This window comes from Neophocaena asiaeorientalis, unplaced genomic scaffold (assembly GCF_003031525.2).
Source record: "Neophocaena asiaeorientalis asiaeorientalis breed wild unplaced genomic scaffold, Neophocaena_asiaeorientalis_V1.1 scaffold136, whole genome shotgun sequence".
Taxonomy (NCBI): Eukaryota; Metazoa; Chordata; class Mammalia; order Artiodactyla; family Phocoenidae; genus Neophocaena; species Neophocaena asiaeorientalis.
Genome location: NW_020185333.1, coordinates 5,666,346 through 5,691,216, shown reverse-complemented (window position 1 = coordinate 5,691,216; position 24,871 = coordinate 5,666,346). Strand labels below are relative to the sequence as shown.

Genomic DNA, 24,871 nt, shown 5'->3' with positions numbered 1-24,871 from the left:
TTTCTCAACAGACCGGAACTCAGTCACTTATAATATACAGATGCGACAAGAGCCACGAGGCAGCAAACACATGTGCCAAATGCACGTTTAGTCTAAGAATGCTAAGCTGTGGAGACACTGCCCAGATAATCCAGTTCTATTTCAAGATGCAGACCAACTTAGGTGGGCAAGAAAACATACATGCGAGCTCTATTTTGAACTGATAGCTATGGAGGCAATCCTTCAGTTTAATCACCCCATTCTAATCTGCGGAGAGAGGACTAATGTATAAACAGAAGCAACACTGCTTCTGTCTAGGATCTTTATGACAGTCTCTGTGGGACTTAAGTGGGTTATTCATAAGCGGGCACCAATGATAATAAAAACCTGAAATCAATAGCACGTATGTACAGAAAATCACATTTCTTCTCCACTGAAAGTTTTGTATCCAATGAAAGCTGGCTAAGGCGTTCCCATAGCCACTTCATTTTCACCTTCCCTAGACAAGCCTTGTCAGATGGTTTGGAAGAAGCCTCTCTCCTACGTCTATCTGGCTGTTTCCCATCACAGATTACTTTCAGTACATTGGAAAGGTCGAAACTCTTGGAAACAACCTCCAGAAGATGCTATTCTTTTTTCATGCCATTGATAAATTCTTCTAAAGTCACTTCTCCCATAAAATAGTAAAAGAACAATTAGCAAGAGCCTTTGTCTAATACCACCCACTAGCATATACAATATATTCACTGGCATTTTTATCGACATTCGTCTTTTTATATCCTTTCATCTCAACCAGACTCTCAATTCCTTGAATGTCCTTATATAGAAAAGCATTCAATGGTAGGGTTGTTAGGTGAAAATACAGGTGACGAATAAAATCTCTTTTCATTTTGAGTTGAGAACATCAGGTAATGTACCTGTGTTCACATATACATTTACATCTCTACACGATATTGATTATTTGACCTTTAATCTTGAAGCTATGACCAAGTCATAGGAGCATGAAAATTGCAGACTTCTAAGATCAGAAGGAAATGACTGTTTGCAAGGCTGTTTTCAATATTCTTCTCCCTGAGGAAATAATTTCAAGGACCATCCAAAGCTGTGCAGAAGGTTAAACGTTTATTCATTCCCTAGTTCTCCTCTCCTTTTCTGATTTTTTGATTTCTCATTGTATCACCTTGACTTAAGCCTTAGGTCTATGCTGACCAGCCCAGTGCTATAAAACTATTGCCTTATACCCATGGGCACCTGCTGACTTGTTTCCCACTACCCTCATCCTACAAGACAACTTTTCAACATTTGGGGGTTGGGCATGAGGGGTTCTCGATTTAAATCATTTGGATTGTAATTATGGGCATATTCAAGTTGAAAGGTACAGATGAATTTTCTGATCTTAAGGAGACTGTACTTAATAGGGTTTGTGGCTTGGTGGGAGGTCAACCAAGGACAAGCGAAGTACACTGAGTCACTAACTAGGGAACATGCCCCTGAGGCAGAAAGTGAGCAGGAAGTGAAAGCAAGTGTTATACTCTCCCTGTACTTTTTAATGGATAAAGACAACTATCTAAATGCCACAATAGTGGCTCAAATATAAAGCATACATCATCACATTCTCATAAGATACTTTCCTTTTGGTTTCCATGGCAAAATACTAATATAGGTTTTGTCTTTTTTTTTTTTTTTCACAGAGAAATCTAATCTTTGTTCCTTATGTTTTCCTTATGCCAAAGAAGTCTGTGCAAAACCTCGGTAACAGCAGGTGGGATTAGAATTCCCTATGTATCCCAGGGAAAGTCAGGGGATCATAAGTAACAGAAGAATAACCATCCTTTGCAAAGGGAAAACACACTGCTAAGTTCACAACCCGAAAGATTTTTCAAACTTCTAGGGACTCAGCATGACCAACAGAGAAGTGGGAGTGGAGATAGGGGAGCTGAAATCTGTTTTGACCACTTAGTTATAATAACACTTCTCCATTCTCACTGCTGGCAAGGAAAGAAGCTGTATCGGAAGGTGCTGGGAGATAGTTGCCTGTGTTGAAAAGCAATGCAGGTTACTGATGTGGAAAAGAGAAGAAAGAAAATGCTTTTTGCGGATTCTTTTTATTGCAATATAATTGACATAACATATTAGTTTAAGGGGTACAACATAATAATTTGATATGTATATATTGTAAAATGATTACCACAGTAAGTTTAGTCAATATCCATCACCTCACATAGTTACAAATATTTTTCTTGTGATGACAACTTTTAATATTTCCTCTTTTAACAACTTAAAAGATGGAATTTTTCGCTGATGTTTCATCATGTTTTTCAAAATACCATGAACTCTGCATATTTGCTTTTTCCATGTTATCACTTACCAAAAAAGAATTTCTCTTTTCCAAATTAAGCCAACCTCTACCTATAGCAACTTATGATGCTTACTATTTCTAAATACTTATTTTGAAGTTTTCCTCGCTCTTTTCCTTCTAGGTCTTAGCATTCATTCATTCATTCTCCGAACATTTATCAAGCCCTGACTACAACTGCCATTTCCTTCACTACACGGCCCCACCAGCACAGCCAACCAGGGTTGTGAATGTGGAAGGTGCTCAGAAATCCTAGGCTGACGAATTGCTTTCCTTCTTCTGATATTCTTACACATTGCTTCCTAATCCTCTTCAGTTTGCCTGTGGATTTATGCCCAGACAAATTAGAAGGTTGGTTGCTGGGTCTCCCTAGAAAGGATTGCCTGTGCAGATCCAGAAGCTTCCCATCAAAAGATCGACCAGCCAAGAGCTGAAGCTGCTGAGAGATGATTGAGCTGGAGATCATGGGACTCAGAAGGACCTAAAATCATGTCTGAGTTTTCATTATTTTTTTTTCTATTTAAAAACACATATCAATCTTTGTCAGGCATAATTCAGAATTGCACAGTTTTTATATGTTGAAATATACATATGCACATAATTTATATCCACGTTATTCAGGGCTGTTTGTTGTGTTGGTGAACACATTCGCTACTCCTGGGGACTCTGAAGTTCAGTGCTGTGGATGCTTTTCCATTACTCACTACCAAGTTCAGCAGTTTAATTGGTGATAGGACAGCTGCTCGAATATTGTCTTTAGTCTTGTTTTTGCAATCTGGTTATTTTGTTGATATTTATGGATCATGTATTTCTTCCCATTAATATCTTAAATGTTCTTATAACACTACCCAAAAATTGCCTCTTCCCTCCAAAAAGTCAAAACTTACTGTACACGCTCACATTAGCATTTCTTGCTCTAAAGAAGTCAACCTAGAAAAGAAGCCAACCTGTGTCAAGGAATTGTTTTTCAATTCTTTCAAATAAGAACCTCATGAAAATTTGTGCTGGGGCTGGGAAATTAGCAAAGGTGGGACTGGAGTGTCTCAGGAGATAAGAATGACCAGATTTTCAAGGGAGGATGCAGGATTTTAAATGACAAGTTCTGTATTCATTAGCAAGGTGGCACTAGAGGCATTTAGCAGTATTTTATAGCAGAGTGTTAAACGCTGCAGTTTTTTCTCTTTTATAAAGAAACTTGATTCCGTATTATCTCCTGGTAGTTCCCAGTTTCCCAGTTTGATTCTATGGTGTTCCAGTCTAAAACACTGGTCTTTCTGGTTAGTCGCTCAGTAAAAGGTCTTCCATTATGTTCTGTCCCTGTTTTCTTTTACTCGAAATATCTGCTCAATAACCTTTCATTTCCTCTCTTTTCACTTGCATGGTTTATTATTACGAGCCACTTAAGTCTCCTTTGTCCCTGGGCTATTTGGCGCTTTGTTGTCTGGACACTTTCTGCTCTTGAGGTTGTGAACAGTATCTATAAATCTTCCTAAATCATGTCAAGAACGACTCCTAAGCGGCGCATGGTAGCATGCCAATTGCTATACTTCCAAGTAAAGTCTGCAGAATTTCATGCTTGATCATGTATCCTGACTTGTCTTGAGGACCCTTCTGTTTTCATTCTTCAATAATATTGAATGTTGAGCTTCAATTTTCTGTCCTTGTGATTCTCTTCAAGATCTCCTTCCTGGAAGCTTTTGTTCATAAAATAAAAATAAAAACTAACTTGTTGAATTATAGCAATGATACATGCTTATGGTAACAAAAACAAAAAACAACTAACCCTACAGAAAAGTGTAATAAAAAGAAAGAATCTCCCTTTAACCTCTCTCTGGCCCCCCAGTGCTACTTTCCACTGGTAATTAACTTCTGCTAAACAATCTGTGTTTATATTTTGACATTTGCAATGCACTTTCAAGTATATGTTAATTTCCAAACTTGTCTCCTAGAGGCCTTTCTTCCTACAGATAGCATTGCATATTGCTCGTTTCTTCTTTATTTCTTCATTTCCTTTTCATATGACATCTTATCAGACACTCATTCATTTTACAACTATTTATGGAGCACTTATTATGTGCCAGAAAGTGTGAGAGCACAGGAAGTACCAAAGTACGTAAAACAGAATAGCTCTTGCCCTCATGGAGCTTATGGCTCTTCATCATTTTATTATCTTAGCATTAACCCTATACCTCTCTTTTGATTAATCTTCTAACTTTGATTTGCTAATGACCATGATAATTATGTCTAGAACTCTACAGCTATTGTGTATTTTTCTGTTCCAACAGATTTGATGTTAGTCATTCTTTTGCAGACAATTGGCATTCAAATTGGGATTTTCATATATGTTCCTGAAGTTGTTTTGGTTGTATCTGGGTGTGCTGGGGATCTGTGGTTTCAATATTCATTGGATCACCAGATACCAGTAGTGTGCTTGCTGCTTTTTATTTTGAGAAATCAAAAAAGATATAAGTTGGCACATAGGCAACACTATTCTGGTACACCTAATCAAACATTCCCATTTCTCCCAACACTGATGTTTCGATAACAATGATAACAACAGAAATCTTATTTGAGGTATATACACTTAGGCTTGTACAACTGCAAATATTCTCTGTGATGCTCACTTTCCCTTTACATGTGAGTGAAGCACTTTATTCTCCTCTGTCAAATACTCGCAAAGTCCTTTTACACTTCTGCAAATATCAGCCCTCTATGTCTTCATTACTTTCTCTTCCTTGTCCTCTGGTGCACCGAGCTGTCTGTGTTCAACAGAACAATTTTAGCATCTTTTTTTCTTGATACATGGAATGACCCAGCTGTCCCTTGACGAGATAATACAACAGTCTCCAATAATTTCCATGTAAAAGCAAGTTCTATCAGTTTTAATTCCGTATATGCATTTGCCAAGAAACAGTGTTTCATTGTTACTCCAGAGTGTAACTAGTTTATTTGATATCTTCATTTTACAAAAGCCAATATTTTTCCTTAAAATATAAGTTTTTATATCAGAGGAAATGAATTGTGCGATTAGATCTCTAAACTGTCCAGAAATCATAATGTATCCTCTTCCTTCTGAGATACTCTTACAGGTCAAAGATCCTAGTTCCCGAATTGCAGGTAACCTCAGTTGCCTGAGCCCAACACCTTCTCTCTTTCAGATTCACATCCTTTTTCAACTTAGCTCTTTCTATTTCTAGGCCCCTTCCAACTACATTCCCTATTTTATTGGTTCCTTATACTTTGTTCTTGAGGAACCAGCACAGATAGGAAACAAAAAGTCCTGCACAATTTTCTGTTTTCTGGAACATGTTTTCCGATTCCTCAAACTGAGCCACCCTCATACTTCTCTATGGGAAGTCACTTTTCCTATTCCCCAACACCCCCCCACCCGCTGCCAGCACTACAAGCAGGATCCATGGATATTTTCAAACATTCTTGACCTGTCCTTTTGAAATTCACTTACAATGCTAAGTCTTAAACGTTCATGATGTTCCGTCTACTTCCAGAATACTCATCCTTTGAGCAACGATTTTGACCCTGGGTTGAATGGTTTATCCTCTCTACTCCAACCCCTGCCATCTTGCAGCCCCTCTGGGATTAAAAATGAAAACAAAACACGACAAAATCTCTGGCATTTCTCCTGTTTGATGATTACCATTTTCGGATGCATATTCCAAATAAAGTTTTCAGTGGCCTCACCGGGCCTTCCTCTCTCCATTTTTCTGGTTCTTTTCTAGCTTTACCTAGCCTCCTTATCAACTCTGGGTGGTCTGAATCTGTTCCTTGCAAGCTTTCACATGAACTGACTTGTTCGTTTGTTTTGTTTGTTTGTTTTTTGCGGTACGCGGGCCTCTCACTGTTGTGGCCTCTCCCGTTGTGGAGCACAGGCTCCGGATGCGCAGGCTCAGAGGCCATGGCTCACGGGTCCAGCCACTCCGCAGCATGTGGGATCTTCCCGGACCGCGGCAAGAACCCGTGTGCCCTGCATCGGCAGGCGGACTCTCAACCACTGTGCCACCAGGGAAACCCCACCCCTTTTTAATCTTACTAACATCATATTTTCCACAATTCCAAGCTTTCTGTTTCTCAAGGATCATCCCTAGATATGATGCCTCCATCTCAAATATGCTCATCTCCCAGTTTACAGATTAAAACCATTTGGTGTAAACACCCTCCCTTCTCACTCCTACCTCTGACGAAGCGCACCTTCTCTGAGATAAAGAGGAGACCAGATTTTCAGGTAAAAAACGCAGCTGAAGAAATGAGCAGAAAGAGTAGAAATGTAGAAAAGATAGAGCAGAAGTGGAGGCAAGTGTGGACAACTCTTTCCGGAAATGTACTGCCAAAGGGAAGGAAAAATCTGATAGAAGATGGCATAATTGAAGTTAGGAGGGAAAACAAGTTTATTCGTAAGTTGATGAGAAGCCTCTAGTAGAAAGAAATTCCCAGAGCAAACAGCAGAGGGCCCTTCATCTCCTATTCTCTAACTTTTTTTTCCTTTTATCTCCCTTTACTCTTCTTTATATATACCAAAGTCTCAATCCCTGTGCATTAAGTGTAAATATGGTCAATAAATATTTATTCAATTCAATTGTATCAACTGGAGAACATTGTACCGGTCAAATTATGAAGCCCCAGTGATATTACAAGTGGGGTTTGCTTGAAAGGTTCATGCTTTTGTCTAAATGGGGCATCTCGCACACTGTCCTAACTCCTGCTCGGTAAGAAAAGTGAGACCAAGGTGAGTAGCTACTTTGCTGTCATCGTTTGTATCGATCTTATGGAACACCAAGTTGGTAAATTCTTCAAGATTCAGAGTTTGCTGGCCATTGAGGGCTTGTAGTGCCTGCAAAGAAACTAAATCAGAGAGTTCAACTCTTCTGGAAGCAAACTCATTTTGTGACATTTCTTACCCCAATGTGACAGAATTGGGGCAATTGTTTATGTCAGTTTTGCTATCCAACCTGTTTCAGTTGTTAAAAACAGATAAAAAGATTGTGTATCAGTTCTGGGTAATGAGGCTTAGAAATTAAATGAACTGAGTATAGTCTAGGTTTTTTCTACAGAACAAAGGGATCCATTCAACATATTAAGTAACAAAAGATTCTAAGAGCCCATTGGAGAAAACATCAAAGTGGTAACTGTCATAAGAATTCTGGACCCAGAAAACAGTGTTCTCATTTTAGACTAATTATCTTTGATCTTAAGATGAATATAAAAGGATGCTCTGTAAGCATCTAATCCTTCCTCTCTGGCTTCTGCCACTGGCACCTTTGGTTTTTTTTGTGCCCTTTTGCAGAGTGATCAACTGGGAAGACAGATATGCATGCCTTGGAAGGACACTGAATTTCTCACACCCCACTAGCAACTTTTCATCATAAAAGCTATCAGGGGACGCAGGGAAAATGACATTTACAGCTTTCCTAGAGAGACGATTCAACCATCCTTCCCCCCCCCACCCCCACCCTTGCCCCAGGTGATTAAATTAAATGACCCATATTTGATGTAGAAATTCCTAATAAAATGAAAGAGAGACAGAGAGAGAATGGATTAGTCATCTGGGAATTTGAACATAACTATCCTGATTGAACATGAAGGAATCTTTAGAAAAACTGCTGGCAACATATTTCAATTAGAGGCATGGTCTTAAATAGAACTCTCTCTTGCTGCTTCCCAAGCATTACTAATCCTGAATCCAAGGATCAATCATAATTAACAGTGGCAAAGCACCACTCTTGGCCTTAGCAAGCTAAGATCTCACAGTCAAATAATACAAGAGTAATGGTTAGATACAGGTAGCCTATTAGATGAAAGTTTTTAAGGTTTCTCAGTGTCTTTGCAGAGGCTCCGAAAGCCTTGAAAGATTGGCTAGGCATCCAGTATTCCCACATCCTGAAGTGATACTAGACTGCATGCATAAGTCATAAGAAAAGATTATGAAATTTCTAGAATTTGTCCATCACCCAACTCCAGGCAATATAAGTGAGAGTGAAGGATTGACTGGAAGATTGATGAGGCCTAAGAGGATAATAATTTGAAGGGAGATGTCAGGGTGCCTCATACTTTCCCTCTTCTTCTAGGAGAAGCATGGGGGTAGGGCAAGGAGGCATGGTTTGTTTCCTTCTTTCCTTCCTCATTTAGTACATCTACTCTTTCTCCTGCATCTTACTAAGCCCTTCTCTGACCCCTCTGAGTGTGAACAGCAGGAGAGAGGAGAGAAAAGGGGACCAGGAGAGCCCTGACTTGGCAGGTACTGTCATGATCATATAGTTTCAGAGCTCTCTGGATAGCAGATGTTTAAAGACCACTATTTCTCTGAGGCCTCCCACCCCCTTTTCACTACTGAGACTCTCCTGCAACTCCCTAGACATGAATCACGCACTTTTTTTAAAGTATGTGGAATTCATGCATGTTGTTGTACATAGCAATAGTTTATTTATCCTCATTGTTTTATAGTATATCATTGGGAAGATATACCACAATTTAAAGCCATTCTACTGTTGATGTACATGAGCTATTTCCACTTCTTGGTTATTACAAAAATTGTTATGAACACTCCTGGTCAGGGCTTTTGATGATCATGTATACAAATGTTTGTTGAGCATATATGCAAGAATGGTATTTCTATTTCTACCTATTCCAGCTGATCCCTTGAGGCTCCCTCTACAGGCTCCAAGTCTGGGTTTCTCAACATCTGCACCACTGACATTTTGGACTCGACAATTCTTTCTTGCTCTGCATTGTCCTGTGCATGGTAGAATGTTTAGCAGCATCCCTGGTCCCTAAACAATAGATAGTAGTAGCACCACACCCTCCCCATCTCTCCAGTTGACAACCAAAATGTCTCCACACTTTGCCAAGTGTTCCCTGGGGGAATAGGAGTGGAAAGTCGCTCCTGGTTGAGAACCACTCTCCAGATCTACCTCCAGCTTTCTTCTTCTGAGGATTCCTCACTTCTCCAAGTGGCTCAGCTGGACAAGATCCAAGACAGCTCTCTGCCGGCTTCTTCTCTCAGTGGCCCATAGCTGATCCATGGAGAAACCCAAGCATCCTTTGTCCCAGCAGATTCCAGGAATGCATCCTGCTACTCTGCTGCCACGGTCTGCTCTTTAGATTTCTCACGTGTGACTCAAACACTGGAACATCATGTTCCCCAAACTGCAGGGCACGCCACACCTCACTGGTCTCCTTAAACCCTCATGCTACTGACGTGGGGGCTTTCACACAAGAAATCCTCTCCAGCAGTCCTTCTCCAAAACCCTCATCTTGACCGTTTCATACCCTTAAAGTGAGATTAAGATGTAACTACTTCCATTGTAAATTCTGCCTATAATCTAGTACTTCCTTCGAATCTCTTGATACCTGGGCTGAATTCCATTTTAACATCCTGGTATCATATGTTGAGAGAACTTATGTTATACAGTATGTATTATTCTTTACCCTGTTTTTCTTTCACTTGCCATTATATAGAGAGTATGTTTGTAGACCACTGATTTTTTTTATAAGTACATAGTCCATTGCATTAATTTTAAAATTACCCTCCTTTAGGTTGTTTTTTGTTTTTACTATCTTAAATGATTTTGTGATGTAAAATCATAGAACGTTTATCTTTGGCAACATTAATTATTGTTTTTCCTGACCAAAAGTAAGTAACGTTGACCCTAAAAATGAAGATAAATTTTAGCCTGTTAATGCAGACCACCCAATTTCCAGGAATGTTATATCCATTTATGCTCCCTCTACTGTGTGTAAGGGCGCTCTTCTCACAGTGCCCTTGACAAAATTACATCTTATTGTTTTTAATCTTTATTGATTTAATCAAAGACAAATAGTATCCAATTATTAAATTAATTTCTGCTCTGTGCTTTCATTATTTGTTTCCCTACTTTTATTTTGTTCTCTTTCTAAACATTTTAAGGAAAAACTCAACTAGCTACTTAATATTTCTCTTTCCTTGACTCACTAAGCTATACATTTTAACTAATGAAAACCTATGTAAATTTTCCTATAAGATTTAGAAAATAATCACTTTTATCCTTCTGTTCTTCCTAGTTCTTTTGAAAATCTGATGACCCTCTCCCTCCCCTGAAGAAAATGGATCACGTGCAGGCAAAATTTTGCCCTTGATTCCAAGGGGGTGGCCAAGGATTCCTAAAGGCCATAGATCCATAGATCCCAGAATACAAACCCCTGATCTGAGTACTGCTTTGGAGGCACCCCCTAATACTTGTATGCTGTATTACTTTTTTAATGTTTTTAAAATAAGTATATTTAAGAGGATATTTGAAAATTTACATGGGGTTGGGAATTCTCTATAGAATATTTTAGATTCCCAATTTTGTGTTGCAACATGTAGTATGTATGCCGAATTTCTGAATTTTAATGCTTACAAAGTTCAACTACAAAATATATCTTAGTACTCTTTCTGATGAGATTAAAGTGGAAGCAATATTAGTATTATCATACTCTTGAATTCTTTTCATATATTGGTTAACTATACATTTGCTAAAATAGTTTTAAATTTTTAACAGCTTTGTCCATTTGTTAAAATATTCAGTCATAATTGTAGCTCTACCCATTGATTTTTCCTCACATTTTTGCTAAGATTTATACTATGTATCATGTTTGGGACTCAGCTGCATCTATAGAGGAGAGCATTTGGACCAGGTCATTTCTAAGATATCTGATTCTGTGTTACAAATTCAGTGTATTACATTCATAATGTTTATTTTACTTCATATCTTTATTCAGGCACAGCGTCCCACTTAATACTCTTTTACTCTGGGACCCATTTTATCTCATACCATGGTAATCACTATCCTCATTCCACTGGCAGAGGGTGGGGCGGTAAGATTTATAAAGGGACTCCTTGAACTTTAGAGGTGGAAAGGATCTCTGAGATCCCTGCGCTATCTATTAGAAAATACTTTAGTCGAGCTCCCAGAAAGATTAGTTCCTCAGGTACCTTTATTCTTTGTCCATGTCTTTTTGCTATATAAACCATCTTGTATTTTAGCTGCTCCCACAGACTTTCTGCACCGAGGCAGAGAAAACATGATAAGTTGTTTTAGGACATCATGTTTACTTTATTATTATTATTATTATTTATTTTTTGCGGTACACGGGCTCCGGACGCACAGGCTCAGCGGCCATGGCTCACGGGCCCAGCTGCTTCGTGGCATGTGGGATCCTCCCGGACCGGGGCACGAACCCACGTCCCCTGCATCCACAGGCGGACTCTCAACCACTACGCCACCAGGGAAGCCCATCATCCTGTTTATTTTTCATCTCAATACCCTGCTAAGTTTGTAAGCTTCAGAGTGGACTGCACCCAGAAGAAAATGCTGATACACAATTGCACATTCAGTAACCAACAGGATGGTGAAACTGACATTGCTTCAGCCATTCCAAACGTATATCCCGAGAATAGCCGACCACATAGGGAACTGTCACTGACTCCACAGGGAAGAAAACTGAATTAACTATATAATGTCCTGAAAAGGATACTTTACTACTTCACTTACCACGAAGATGTTCAGTAGTTCCCTTTTGTCAATAGAACCATTTCCATCTGCATCATGGAGAAGTTTTGCTTCATTTTTCCTTGTACTACTAGATTTATAGCAGCAATACATCCATCCTATGGAAAGCAAGGTGGAAAGGGAAATAAATATTTAAGACCAATTATTTTTTATTTGCAAAGTCATCATTCATGAGCAGGACCATCAGTACAATTTAATACAACCCACAAGATTTTGGCATAAAACTTTTCCCTGGCACTTAATTTTTTTTAATGGGTATAAAATGTACAAAAACAAGTAACTTTAAATAGGTGAGTACATTTTTAGAGAAAATGTCTACTTCTTATGACAAAAAAAAAAAAAAGGTTCTGAAATGCCATGATGGAAGGCTGAGTCCTCACCACTGAGCACCCTACAGTAGTTGTCTTCTTCTGAATATCTTCAGGTTTTGTCGTCCACTCAGCGAGAAGACCAGGAACGAATTTTTAATTGAAGGGAAACATACCAAGTAGCTAAATTCTGTACTGTTTTAGAGAAACTGGTGGAAGTTTTTGGACTGCTAATCTCCAGGATTCCTTTTTTTTTTTTTTTTTTAACGGTACGGGGGCTTCTCACTGTTGTGGCCTCTCCTGTTGCGGAGCACAGGCTCCGGACGCGCAGGCTCAGAGGCCATGGCTCACGGGCCCAGCCGCTGCGCGGCATGTGGGATCTTCCCGGGCCGGGGCATGAACCTGTGTCCCCTGCATCGGCAGGCGGACTCTCAACCACTGCGCCACCAGGGAAGCCCCCCAGGATTCCTTTTAATTGCATCATTTTCAGTATGAATCAAAATTTATTAGCCTCCTTTTTTTTTTTAAAATTCTTGGCCTCCCAGGGGAGATCAAACCTGTGCCCCCTGCATTGGAAGGCGGAGTCTTAACCACTGGACCCCCGGGGAAGTCCCCTTATTAGCCTCTTTTTTTCTGTTTTTTTCTTTTTTCTTTTTTTCTTGAGGAGGGACCAGGATCCTGTTTTAATTGCTGCACTACAGTTTCTTGATTGTTCCTCCTTTGTTACTGCATTCCCTCTTTCCTTGATTAGTAGCTGTTTGAATTGGCCCTTTGGAACTCAGGGCAGGTCTAGGAGGCTGAAACCTTTACCCTGGAAATAAGAAATGGGGGACCTGGAAAGGCTTTTGTGCCCAGGAGGGCCCCACAGGGTCCTGCTCGGTTTCAGTAAGAAGTTGAATTCAGCATTGCCTCTTAAATTCTCCAAAAGCATATCAACATGACATTATGACTCCAATAGATTCAAAATTCAGAAACATTTTTGTATTAGACATGGTTTTCAGAGATTGTAACAGCAAGAGGTTTGTGAAGCAGAAAGAGCCTTGAACTTGAAGCCGTGGCAGATTTGGTTTAATCTTGGACCTAATGTGCAGTATAGGAGGAAATTTCCCCTGGTCCTGGTGGAAAGAAGAAAAAGAGGAAGAAAGAAAGAAAGAGAGAGAGAGAGAGAGAAAGAGAAAGAAAGGAAGGAAGAAGGGGGGGAGGGAGGAAAGGAGGGAGGGAGGGGAGGGAGCAGTATCCCTCAGATAATCACTTTTACATGTTAGCTCATTTCATATTCAATCAAAGTACCTGAAAGGAAATAATGCAGACATATACCAGTGATGCCAAAATCTTGGCCTCTGTGCACCGGTGCCAAATCGAATCTCAGAGGCAGAGTTTTGGGTGAAGTAGAAAAGAATAACTTTATTGCTTTGCCAGGCAGAGGGGGACACAGTAGGCTTGTGCTTCAAAAACTGTGTGTCCCCAGCCTCTTTTTTAATAATGATTTTTGTTATATTCAATCTTAGAAAAGATTGTTTAAGGGGTGCAAGCTTAGGTAGTTCCCCTCGTTCTGTTTTAAATCTGTAAAACATTCTCAGTTGAAAACAGAAACAGCCTGTGCCATTCTTAAGAATCATATACTTCAAACCTTGCTCAGCCAAAGGCTCAGCTGTTTTGAGAAAGGTGGCCAGCTCTAGGCAGGTGTCTGACTCACTCTCCACTGTTTCTCCATGCGCTTTTAGCTGCTCATGGTAGCATCTTCAGCCCAGGAAAACATGCTATCTGCTGCATTCTCTTTGGAATATTTGGGATATCAAGTCCTATTTACAAAACAGAATGTGATATAACATACCCCTTTCCCTTGGAAATAAAGGGCTTTAGGCTTATTGGTCTGTAAAGTGATATGTGTTTGATTTGAGTCTTAAGCTTTGAAGTCTAGTTCCACCAAGTCTCTAAGAAAAGTAACTGAGAAACCACCAGCAGTTCTGGATGTGAAGCAAGCCTGTTTGGCTGGTTAATGCTTTTTTTTTAAGACAACAACAACATCTCAGATATTGGAAGCCTGTGTGTTAATCACTATAGCATTGTCTTCAAAATGTATTACACTTTAAAATTTTCTACACTGTGGAAAGAAAGAAAAAAAATATTTAAAAATCATTTCACTACCTTTGGGTATTAGATTTTTACAACAGGCATCTTTAGCCCATCAATAATTAATATGTTTTTTAAGAGATAAGACATTTGCTAACAGATAGGAATCTGGTAGAATGGTTTCCTAAAGGAAGTTGGCTCAAGTATCCAAAACATTAAGTGGTTTTACCTTTTATCCATCTGCCTTTCTTATTGCTTGCTACTGCTTCACTTATTAATCCCTAGCAGAGCTATGGCTGAGACAAGGGAAATACATTATTATAGAGTTGAAATTTATTTAAGATGAATATCGTCTTCAAGATATCATCTCCAGATTTGGTGGGACATGATCATTACAGGATAGACAAGTATGGAGGATATAAGCTAGGTGGAACAGTATCTAACCACGGGTACATCTGCTCCTAGGTCTTCTTACTCGTGCGTCTCCAGGGCTGACCAATCAATACAGCCATTTCCTGGGTAGTTATTGTGCATGTTTACCAAAAGGTCACAGAAGCATCTTCCCTGTGAGGACTGAGCTGGCAAGTTGATATTCCAGCGTTTCCACAAAATCATATATTTCATAATGATTCATTTCACATTGAGTCCCGCTTCAGGGATCACAATTTTCTGTGTCACCTGCATGATGAACGGCGACAGGCTAGATTGAGCAATGTTGTCTTTAGAACTTTTGGTATTTTATGATGAGGCACCATGGGTGGGTGGTCCTAACACCTTCCAATCAAGGCTCTGAAAGCTCTAGGCAAACCCTACCAGGAGACAAGCATAAATATTTTCATTGTGTGGTTTACAAATGGGCAACCTGGGTAATCTACAGCCAAAGTTGATTATGGGTGAGGAAACATTTCTACTTAGACAGATGCAGCCTCTTTCAAAGGCTCCTGCAAGCAAAACATTTCGTGTTTTCATTGCAGCATTCTGTTATGTAGTCAGGCAAATTAATCCTTACAATCCGCACCCTACTACTCTTTTTTCCAATTATCGTCCTATTAAGATTTTGTAGAAATTTGCATTGGTGAGACAACCCCGGTGAATGTAATTTAATAGCTTGTGTTCGTGTTGGAGAGGGTTTTAGATAAATGCTTGTTCTGTAAAACAGAAAAAAACAATTCTTGTCTTCAGTTGATCTACAGATTACAAAGAAGGGTGAGGGGAGATAAAGAGCCCCAGAGAAGGCGAGATGTCTCTGCAAAAATGACTAGGAAGCATGCAATAGAAAATGTCTAGAGACTTTTCTTTGGGCCAACCCAAAGGAACACTGCTAAGATTATATTTCTGTGGTTGAGCTACAGGAGCCCCCATGGCACACAGAACTCTGGAGAAGTCTGACACTTACTGGCCTTGAGCCAGAATGGGGTTCATAAACACTCTGTGTCAGAATCATGTGGGGACAATGAAATATTGCAGATTCCTAGACTCTGACCCCAACAAAGCATCAAAACTACTTGGGATGGGGTCCAAGATGTAAAATGATCCTCAGGTGACTCTTATGTATCCTAAGCTCTGCGAACTACGGACCTACGCTGTTTTTCTTATCCGTGGCTCTTCGTAGGTGATGTTAACATCTAACCAATCACTCCAAGTGGCTCTTATCATTGTGGCCTTGTCTCACATGAATTTAACCTTATTAAGACTAATTAGAAAAATTATGACCCACATGGTTCAGTCTCAGAATAATGACATAGTCATGAATACAGTCCAGCCACCAAAAATTAATTCCAAAATAACAGCAAGTCTTTCATTTCTGGAAAGAACACAACTTGCAAGACATTTATGGGTTTCTTCACAACACCGCCTTCCTCTCCCATCTGTTCCTCCACATACACCCTGCTGCTCAGTGTTCAGCGATCTCCATGGCCCTATTCTTTCACTGCCAGCCCTACCATGAGAACATTTCATTCTTTTCTTCCACCAACTTCCCTCATAATTCTGCATCACAAAATCCTAAAAAATGAGTTTGGCAAGGGCAGGATCCTCCTTTGAGGTTGAAGGAGAGGGGAAAATTGGGTGCAGACAAAGCCATTCTGGTGAGCCTCAGGAAAGGAGAGTTTGGGAGCCTATGTACAAAAATAATTTTACTCCCAACATGTTTATAGATTTATATATCTTGTTCTTAGGATGGAGTAGATTACAGGGAAGAGTTAAACAGGGGTCAAAATATGGAAACATGAAAGTTTCTCAGGTTCCTGAAGGAGTTTGGCTCCATTAATATGTTATCATTTTGTAGAGGGGGGTTCAAATGAGAGAAAGAGAAAAAAAATGCATGGAAACTTCAAATTTAAGCTTTCTCATGGTCTCTAAAATGTACAGAAAATATAAGGTATACTTTATATCTATAAAGGTTAAAGATTTAAAAACTAAGTTTTTGCTACTACTAAAGAGATGAAATTTTAGAAGTCTAATAAAAAATAAGGAAATCAGTCATGTGTTTTTGTCCAACAGGAAATCCACAGGTGAATGTGTGATCTCCAGGTGATGTTCATGCCCCGCCATAAATCACAGTTGTTTTAAGAGTATAATCAATTTGAAATGAAGGTAGAAAGTTAAATTATAGAGCTGATATGCATATAAGACAATTGTTTTATTATTTATTACTAAGAATGAAACTTAATATATTTTAAGAAAAGGTCGGGAGTAGCCCACGTCCCGGTGACTGTGCTGGTCACTCTCCATGCATCTCTCTCATTCTAACAGCAGCCTTATAGGTAGCCTTATTCTTATCTTACACAAGAGAAAACTGATTTTCAGAGAGGTTAGATAAACTAGTTAAAGTAGCAAAACTGGGGTATGGGTAGATCCAGGATTTAAGATCCAGTCAGCCTTACTCTAAGACTCTTCATATCATCCAATATTGCCTTCAAAATTCATAACAATTGAATTCTCTTTCTGGAAGAGGTGTTTGTAGACTTGAATAGATGGGACATGTTCAGTGCAGTGGGTTGTTGTGGATTCCTACGTGTGAACTACTTGGTAGTGCAATCATATAAAGTGAGCTAACTCAAGAGCGTCTGAAGATGCTGCACCTTGGGTCCTGTTTCCTTCATACCTGGTGTTGCCCAAGGTAAAGCTGGCCATGTGCTCTAAGCCACTCAGCCTAGGGGAGACTTGTGAGCCTCCACTGCCAGGCCTTCCCTCATCCTGCCACCGTAAGCATCTGGCTCAGCAGGACAGAAGGTGTTCATCCTTCCTCTTGCCCTCTCCTGCTCCCATGTTTGATGAACATTTCTGTCCATTCTGGAATCCTTAGCCCCTCTTTCCTGACCCATGGTTTAGCCTCCAGCACCCCATAGAGAACAGCCTCTCTCTGCTTACAGTTTCCCCTAGGAAATGTTCCCAGCTGCTCCTCCAGGATGGCTGATTGGCTGAACCAGCACACAAACTGGTTCTCTTTCAGCCGATCCTGTTCTTAGTTTTCACCCATGCTCTTGGCTGGGAATCTAGAGCCTTCCTTTACTGTGCAGCTGGTCCTTGCTTTGGTTCAGCATTCCCCCCCTCCTCTTCAGGGCTTCACACCTGCATTACATTCTGCATTACAGCCCTCACTCCTCCATTCTCCCCACCCCATAAAACCTTTGGGTAAAATCTCACTGCAGATATCATCTGATAGGCTCAATATGGTCCCGCCATCATTGTTTGCCTGAGTGACCTTGAGATATGTATATTGAAAGTTATCTCAGTATATTTGAGACATTCTCTTTAGGGTTTTGTCCCAATGATAGAACCATGAATTTATGAATTGGGTAATATCATTAGGGAAACTTGGCTTCATTTCATTGATTCAAATCATAGAATTTTAGTGGAAACAGTCCTTCATTTTGCAGATGAAAAATGGACTGGACTAGTAATAACAATTATAATAATAATCATGGCGGCAGTGACAACTGTTGGTGTTGATGTAATCTTTGCTATACATATAGGGCCAGGCATTGTGCTTTACATATAGGAGCTCATTTAACCCTAACAAGGCCCTAACAGTATGAACCATGAAGCGCGGCATCTGGGTTCTAGTAACATTAAGATCGTGGAAATAGAAATGAGTGTTATTACAACAACTAGCCATAAAACCCCGTTTGTTCTAGTGCACCCTCAGGAAATAATCCAAATCCAACAAAAATCCAAACTTTAGCCCAGATTAAAACTATTCCCTTCAACAGCATTAACTTTCTGCTACTTTTCACAGAATCACTATCTGTGAAAAATTCATGAATTGTCACAGCCTCTAACCTAGAGACATTTAGATGTTTTCATTCTTTTACATGTGACACTTCAGTGACATTTTGCCAGTTGTGGCAGGTCAGTAGCAACATATGAACTGAAATTTCTGCCTGAAAATGGTTACTCAGATGGTCGGAAGGAAACCCAGAGAGCGAGTATAGCACATTATATTGTTGATCAACAATTGTCCGTGATACTTATGTTGCATTTTAGGAACTGAAAAGAAAGTAGGCAATAAGGGTCATCTCTGTCACATCAAATACATGTGAATACTTTTTAAATACTTTTGTGAATTTTTAAAACCTGTTAAGGGAAACGTGACGTTTGGCATTTATGACCTAGCTCATTTTCACCTACTGACACTTCTACTAACAGCAAACATAGTCTCTTTCGGCCATGGAATTGCTGGAATGTCCTGAGGAGAACCTTGCCTCTGTGATATGAGAAATACGATGCTGGCCTGGTAAATTGGTTCTATAATGTGATTGTTATGCAGATCAGACATGGCTGTTCTTGTCTTGGCCGTGACTATACAAGATCTGAGGATTCTAGGACAAAGCCTTGTCAAACAAGGTCCTGACTGTTAATAGGTCTCCCGGGTATCAGGGAGCCTTGACCATCTGACCCCAGAATGCAGCCAGCAACGTACCCGGCCCATGGTGAATTAGAAGTCAGTCTCGCATATGTTTGGGAGAAGGCAAGATAATCGTCCGAGTTTGATCACTTGTGCACAAGCCAACTTCAGAAGACCTGCCCCCGACTATAGCAACCGCAGCCTTCCGCAAGGAACTTCTTCAACTAGCCAATGTGGGTTTCTTCTTACGAGCACCTGTCTCCTTCAACTGATACTGCAACAGATAAAATAAAAGCCAGCCTCACCCTAACTCAGTCAGCCTGCCTCCTAAGACTGTATTATTTCCCATGGAGGAGGCTGGACCCTAGTTCTTTAGTAACTAGGAGAAGTGGGGATGTGGACGCCAGCAGGCTAGAAGGTAGAAAGTGTGTACCTATATAATTCCTGGCTTCAGCACTTTTTTTTCCTTACTATGGCTGTATCTAAAAGAACAGTCAGAGGAACTGTTTCTGAATTAATAGTTTGGGACCCAGAATTCCCTTTTTATATGTATCCATGGTACACAGCTCTTTGTACCAATGGGCCTAGAACCCAGTTTTCTGCCACTCTGCGGTCTTTCTGGTATAACAGCAGTGCTGGCTGCACATTTGAACCCCCTGACAGAGTAAAACAAAACATCATTTTGATTCAGTTGGACTGAGGTGGAGACCCAGCCCCTGGTATTTGTAATACCCCCAGGTGCTTCTGTTACCGAACCAAACTTGGGTCTGCTCAGCTGCGTGCAGTAAGTCTCCAATCTACCAATACCGGGTTGTGCTGAAGGAAAGTGCAGGGTTTGATTGCAAGGCCAAGCAAGGAGTATTAGCGGCTAATGCTCAAAAGACCTGAACTCCCCAGTGGATTTCAGGGAAAGGTTTTTAAAGACAGGGTGAGGGAGAAGGTTGCTGAGTGCTTGATCAGCTTGTGGACATACTTCTAGTCAGCTGGTGGTGAGGTAATCCGAAGTCAACATCAACCTTCTAGTTCCAACCAGTTTGGGGATCTACGTGCTTGTGGTCAGCATGCAGTTTAACTTCTTCCACCTGGTGGGCATTTCAGTATCTGCCCAAGAGCTCAAGGGTGTGGTTCAGGAGGAACTAAAGGTCCTTGACTTGAATGGCTAAGCTATTATTTTGTCTTGCTTGACTGTTTTCCTTTGTTTCTGCGTTTTCTCACTTTTCTGATTAAATTTGCTCTTTGGAATCTGGGGAAGGCCTTAGAGGCTCAAGTTTTCTGTAAGCAAGAGGCAGGCAGAGGACATGGGGTGGTCTCTCCCAGGAAGGTCCCATAGGGTTCTACTCAGTTGCACCTCTAGTATGCAACGAGAATTAAGAACCACAATTCCAACAGATTTTGTTAACATATGAGTTACAACAGCTTAAGTTTAAATGTACTGTACATCAGCAAGTACAGTTGGTATCTTTAACAGGTAAAAGCCTGAGAGACTCAGCCAAAATGTTAATAATCGGTGGTATACGGGAAAAGGCTTTGTAAATTCTAAAGTGCTAAACAAATGAGGTATTTTTATTAATCACCAACAAATGTTTCCTAAGAATGTCTGTGCTGGGAGTTCTGAAGTTAGTAGCCTTGGTTTTCACCCTTATTAAGAGATTTTGGCCTAGTTGTTTACAATCGAATAGATGGTCATCTGTTTCCAGTAAATGTGTCCTATAGCAGTAATTGCAGTCACCTTGTAGGCCAGACAACCAGATACAGTATTACAGGCTGCAGGGCAGCCAGGGGGTTAATGATCAGCAACAATTATGACACAAGTTAAAAAGCCAGGTTGCCTACTGCAATTTTTAAGGGCTCTCACACAAAGAGAAGCTAAGAAACCAGGTAACCAAAGGTCACTTCTGAATGTCAAGTAGAGCTGGGGCTCCCTTTCAGGTGTCCTGGGTTAGATTAAGAAGACAGTCAAAACTCTGAAGATGATTCCCATGTAATAAATTTTGTTCTGTGACTGGCAACCATTACATAGGGCCAGTGTTGCCCCAACCAGCAAGGTGAATGTCTGATGCACTCAGGTCAATAAAAGACAAGAAATTGCAGGAAAGCAACCCCTGCACGTGTAGGCATGTCTTGTCGTTTGGAAGTATAACTGGAGCTGGTAACAAGGAGAGTTAATCTCTGTTGGGGCCTGAGGTCAGTGTTACCTGCATTTTACAGATAAACATACCCTCCTTTTGTGGGCTGTTTATTACACATATTTTCAAAGTTTTCTCCAACATTATTTCACATGAGCTCAGTGATAATGTAGGCAGTATAGGTTTTGCCTCAGTTTGGGGATTGAAGACTTTGACACAAAGAGGTCATGAGCCTTGTCCACAGCAGTAAGGGTCAGAGGTGGGCCAGAAGCCCAGCAATCCCACCCTTCCCAAGGTACTGCCCCCCACTGGCCCTTCGGTGACCGGCCGGTGATTTAAGAGATTCACAGAAGGGCTCCTTAAAAAGAGCAAGGACTTCTGATATGTTAAAGCAAAGATTTGATTTGTGTACATATTATGAGTAAACTATTACATTGTAATCATCATTAAATCCCACAGCTTGCCCTTCTCACTTTTCTTCCTGTAAACAGGTTAATCACCCATGCTTCTAAAACTTCCTCACCATTCCCTCATGCTTGATTCCCAGGATTTGTCTGAGGTCGCTAATTTAAATAATCTGAGAATTTGTGTTGGCGGTTTTGTTTTATCCTAGTGTTCCAATGTATCCTTGTTGACAATGTTTTCTGGCTCAAACCACTGCTCTATTTATGGTTTTATAACAAAGAACAGAACACCACATTGAAACTGTTTCCCTCATTCTTTAGCCTATGTATTTTACTACTTTAGCCCTTCAGGTCAAAAGTTAAGCGTTAAAGAAATGTTTCTTGTGACCGAATAGCTCATTAAGTCCCCTTAAGAAAGTTCCCATCCCGTAGTCCTGGGTTAGTTACAGACATTACTTGTAGATAAATTCACTTTTAGCCTAGAAACCTTTCGAATAAGCAGAGATAAGAGTGGTAAAGTAAAAGTAACTGCTAACTACTTGAATTTTTTGCTGGAGCTCTGTGATCCAGCCCACCTGAGCAAGCAGAGAAAGAAATGGGATGCTTTCCTTCAAGGCCAAGTGGCTCTAAGAAGTCTGCAATCCCGCTTTTTCCTTAGCAGTAGAGAGGCCTGAATTGTACCCCGAATTAAGATAGCTCTTTAGGATATTAGCCCGCCATCTTCTTGGTCTGCTGGCTTTCCAAAAAGTCTGTATTCTGGCCCTAACACTATCCCCTGACTTATTGGCCTGCCGTGCAGCAAGCAAGTTGTACGAGCTGGGACTCGGTACGAGTTTGAGTTCCAAACCCACAAATTTAGAGAAACTTCTACCTCCCTTGTAAGCCCTCAGAGTTTTACAGGAGCCAAAGCTTCTGACAAGTCTTTTAGGTCCATTTTCCCCCCACCATTTCTTCTAGACCGGTAATCAGACTTCTGTTACCCCACTTCTGTCTGAGGAAATGGCCTCATCCCTGCCCTCCTGCAGGTCCATACCTAACAAAAGATTATTCTTAGAGAACCCTGGACTCAGTCTAAGAGCTGACAATGGCACTGCTTGGAGAGCACCAGTTAGGGTTTGTTTTGCCCTGACCACAGCAAGCCAAGATGCTGAGATACCGAGATTTGAGGCAGTTATATATTTGCGGCAAGGCAGTCAGACGAAGAGACAGAAAAACAGAACTCAAATCTTCCCCGCAGAAGGCAAGGGGCGTGGGTATTTATGGGATGAGGAATGAAGCAGCAGGGTGGTCTGAGGCGTGGAGAGCATGGAGAGGTGGGGACAGGTGATTGGAAAAAGGTGCGGTAATCGACATTCTGCGCAGGCGTAACTAGGCTACGGGCCTCCACGTTCAAAAGGTCACTGAGCGACACTCGCGCATGCCCAGTTGGATGGTCGGTGGTCCTATCTCATCTTAATCGGCTCAGCTCGAACTAGGAGCAGCTGACTCTGAGTTCCTGGACAACAACTCGGGCAAACATCTTATTATTTAGGCTACGTGCAGCTTGGAGGACATGCAAATCTTAAAATGACCTTGATTAGTGAAGGCAGGTGAAATGGATTTAACCCACGGTTTCATCCCCAGATGCCTAGGTGTGGCCCTGAGGGTTGTGCATTGACCTTCACACCTATTACAGCAGCAAGAATGTGGATCAGGAGCCAGAGGGACCGAGGGCTGGTTTTCTGCTTTGAGATTCTCCAGGCAAGTCCCTCCTAGCATCTTGGTTCTTTGAGTGCCTCATTTCTCAGCCACAATGTAAGAATAAATGTAGTCCCAGCAACAGACTGGTTGTCTGCATGGATCAAAAGATATAGGTGAGGCGCCTAGAGTGTGTGCTTCCAAGTTATGCTCTAGCAGTAACCCTCTGCCTTAGTTAGGTCCCCACTGACCCTTCTGTCTCCTACCTTGTACTTTAATTTGAGCTGTTCTCTTGGTTGAAATATTCAACTATTTTGTTAAAGGTGGAATACCATAGCAATTTAGAGTGAAGCCCCTGGAGTCAGACTGCCAGCATTCCAATTCTGCTGTGTAGTTTTAGGCAATTTACTTAACCTCTCTGTGCCTCAGTGGCCTCATCTATAAAATGGGAATGATAAAAATAGTACCTACTTTTACATTATTGTTGAGGATTCTATAATAAATGTAAAGTGTTTAAGACAGTGACTGGTATAGAAATGTTCAGCAACTGTTACTTTTCTTAGTAATAATTCAATCTCTTAACTTCTTTCAACATCTCAAAATGTCTCAGCTTCTCCAAAAGCCTCTCCTAACTCGGCAACTTAGTTTTCATTGCATCTTCTGATCCCAGTAGATGTACCTTGAATAGCACAACCCTGCTATAGTTTGTTATATTATACTGCCTTATTTTCTTCTTAAGGCATTTAATCTCGACATGACTTTTATCCACTAGACTGTAAACACTTTGGGGGCACAGAAAATCATATCTTCTACCTGCCTGCTCACACACCCCTTCAAAATTTGAGTGTGATTTTTCTATTACCTGCCCTGCTGGGATGGGATTGAAGAGTTCCCCTGGCCCTTCCATCCAGTTTGCCTGTCTAGGCATAGGCTGGATCATTACTCACAATACTGGGCAGGTCTTAAAAGCAGCCTTATAATATCCAAGACTCATCTGGAACCTTGAAGCTAGAGAGTCAGTACAATGCTTTTCCCTCTTTCAATCTGACTCTTCATTTACTAACTTTTATTTTTTGAGGATGCATTTGTCATCTCACTAGATTGTAAACTCCTTTGAGTACAGGGATCAATTCCTATAAATCTTTGTGCCTTCCTTCCTTCCACCATGCCTCCCAGCAGCTCAATAAAGTTTTGCAAATGCAGTGGAGTAATAATATTGTGTATCAAGGATGTGACTTTGTTCCTGGTAATCCCTTCTATCATCCAGCCCTCCCACATTCAGTAAAGACATTCATTGCCTGAGAGATAAGTCATTGTAACAGAAAAGCAGAAATCGAGAGTTCATTCTTAGCTCTTGAGTTTCAATAGTTTAAGCCATTTAGGATTCACAGCATAAAGTTTATGCCACAAACAAAAGATTTGGAAGAACACATAATTAGAGCCAGTTTCTCCTGGCTACTCTCAAGCTAGATAAAAGCTCCATAGGCTGGGGAAGTGTGGAACAGGGAAGGAAAAGAGAATTACAAGAGAGTGGGTTAGGGGCACTGCTCTGTGAGG

At 40.7% G+C, this 24,871-nt stretch overlaps 1 protein-coding gene across 1 annotated transcript in view; it reads right to left on the bottom strand.

The window, feature by feature from the left end:
* Positions 1-332: 332 nt before the first annotated feature.
* Positions 333-24,871, bottom strand: part of GUCA1C (guanylate cyclase activator 1C) — a 32,908-nt gene continuing 8,369 nt past the window's right edge. Inside the window, 4 exon segments of the mRNA XM_024735328.1 lie at positions 333-653; positions 7,095-7,181; positions 11,860-11,921; positions 11,924-11,975. Of these exon segments, the coding sequence (XP_024591096.1) occupies positions 333-653; positions 7,095-7,181; positions 11,860-11,921; positions 11,924-11,975 (522 nt within the window).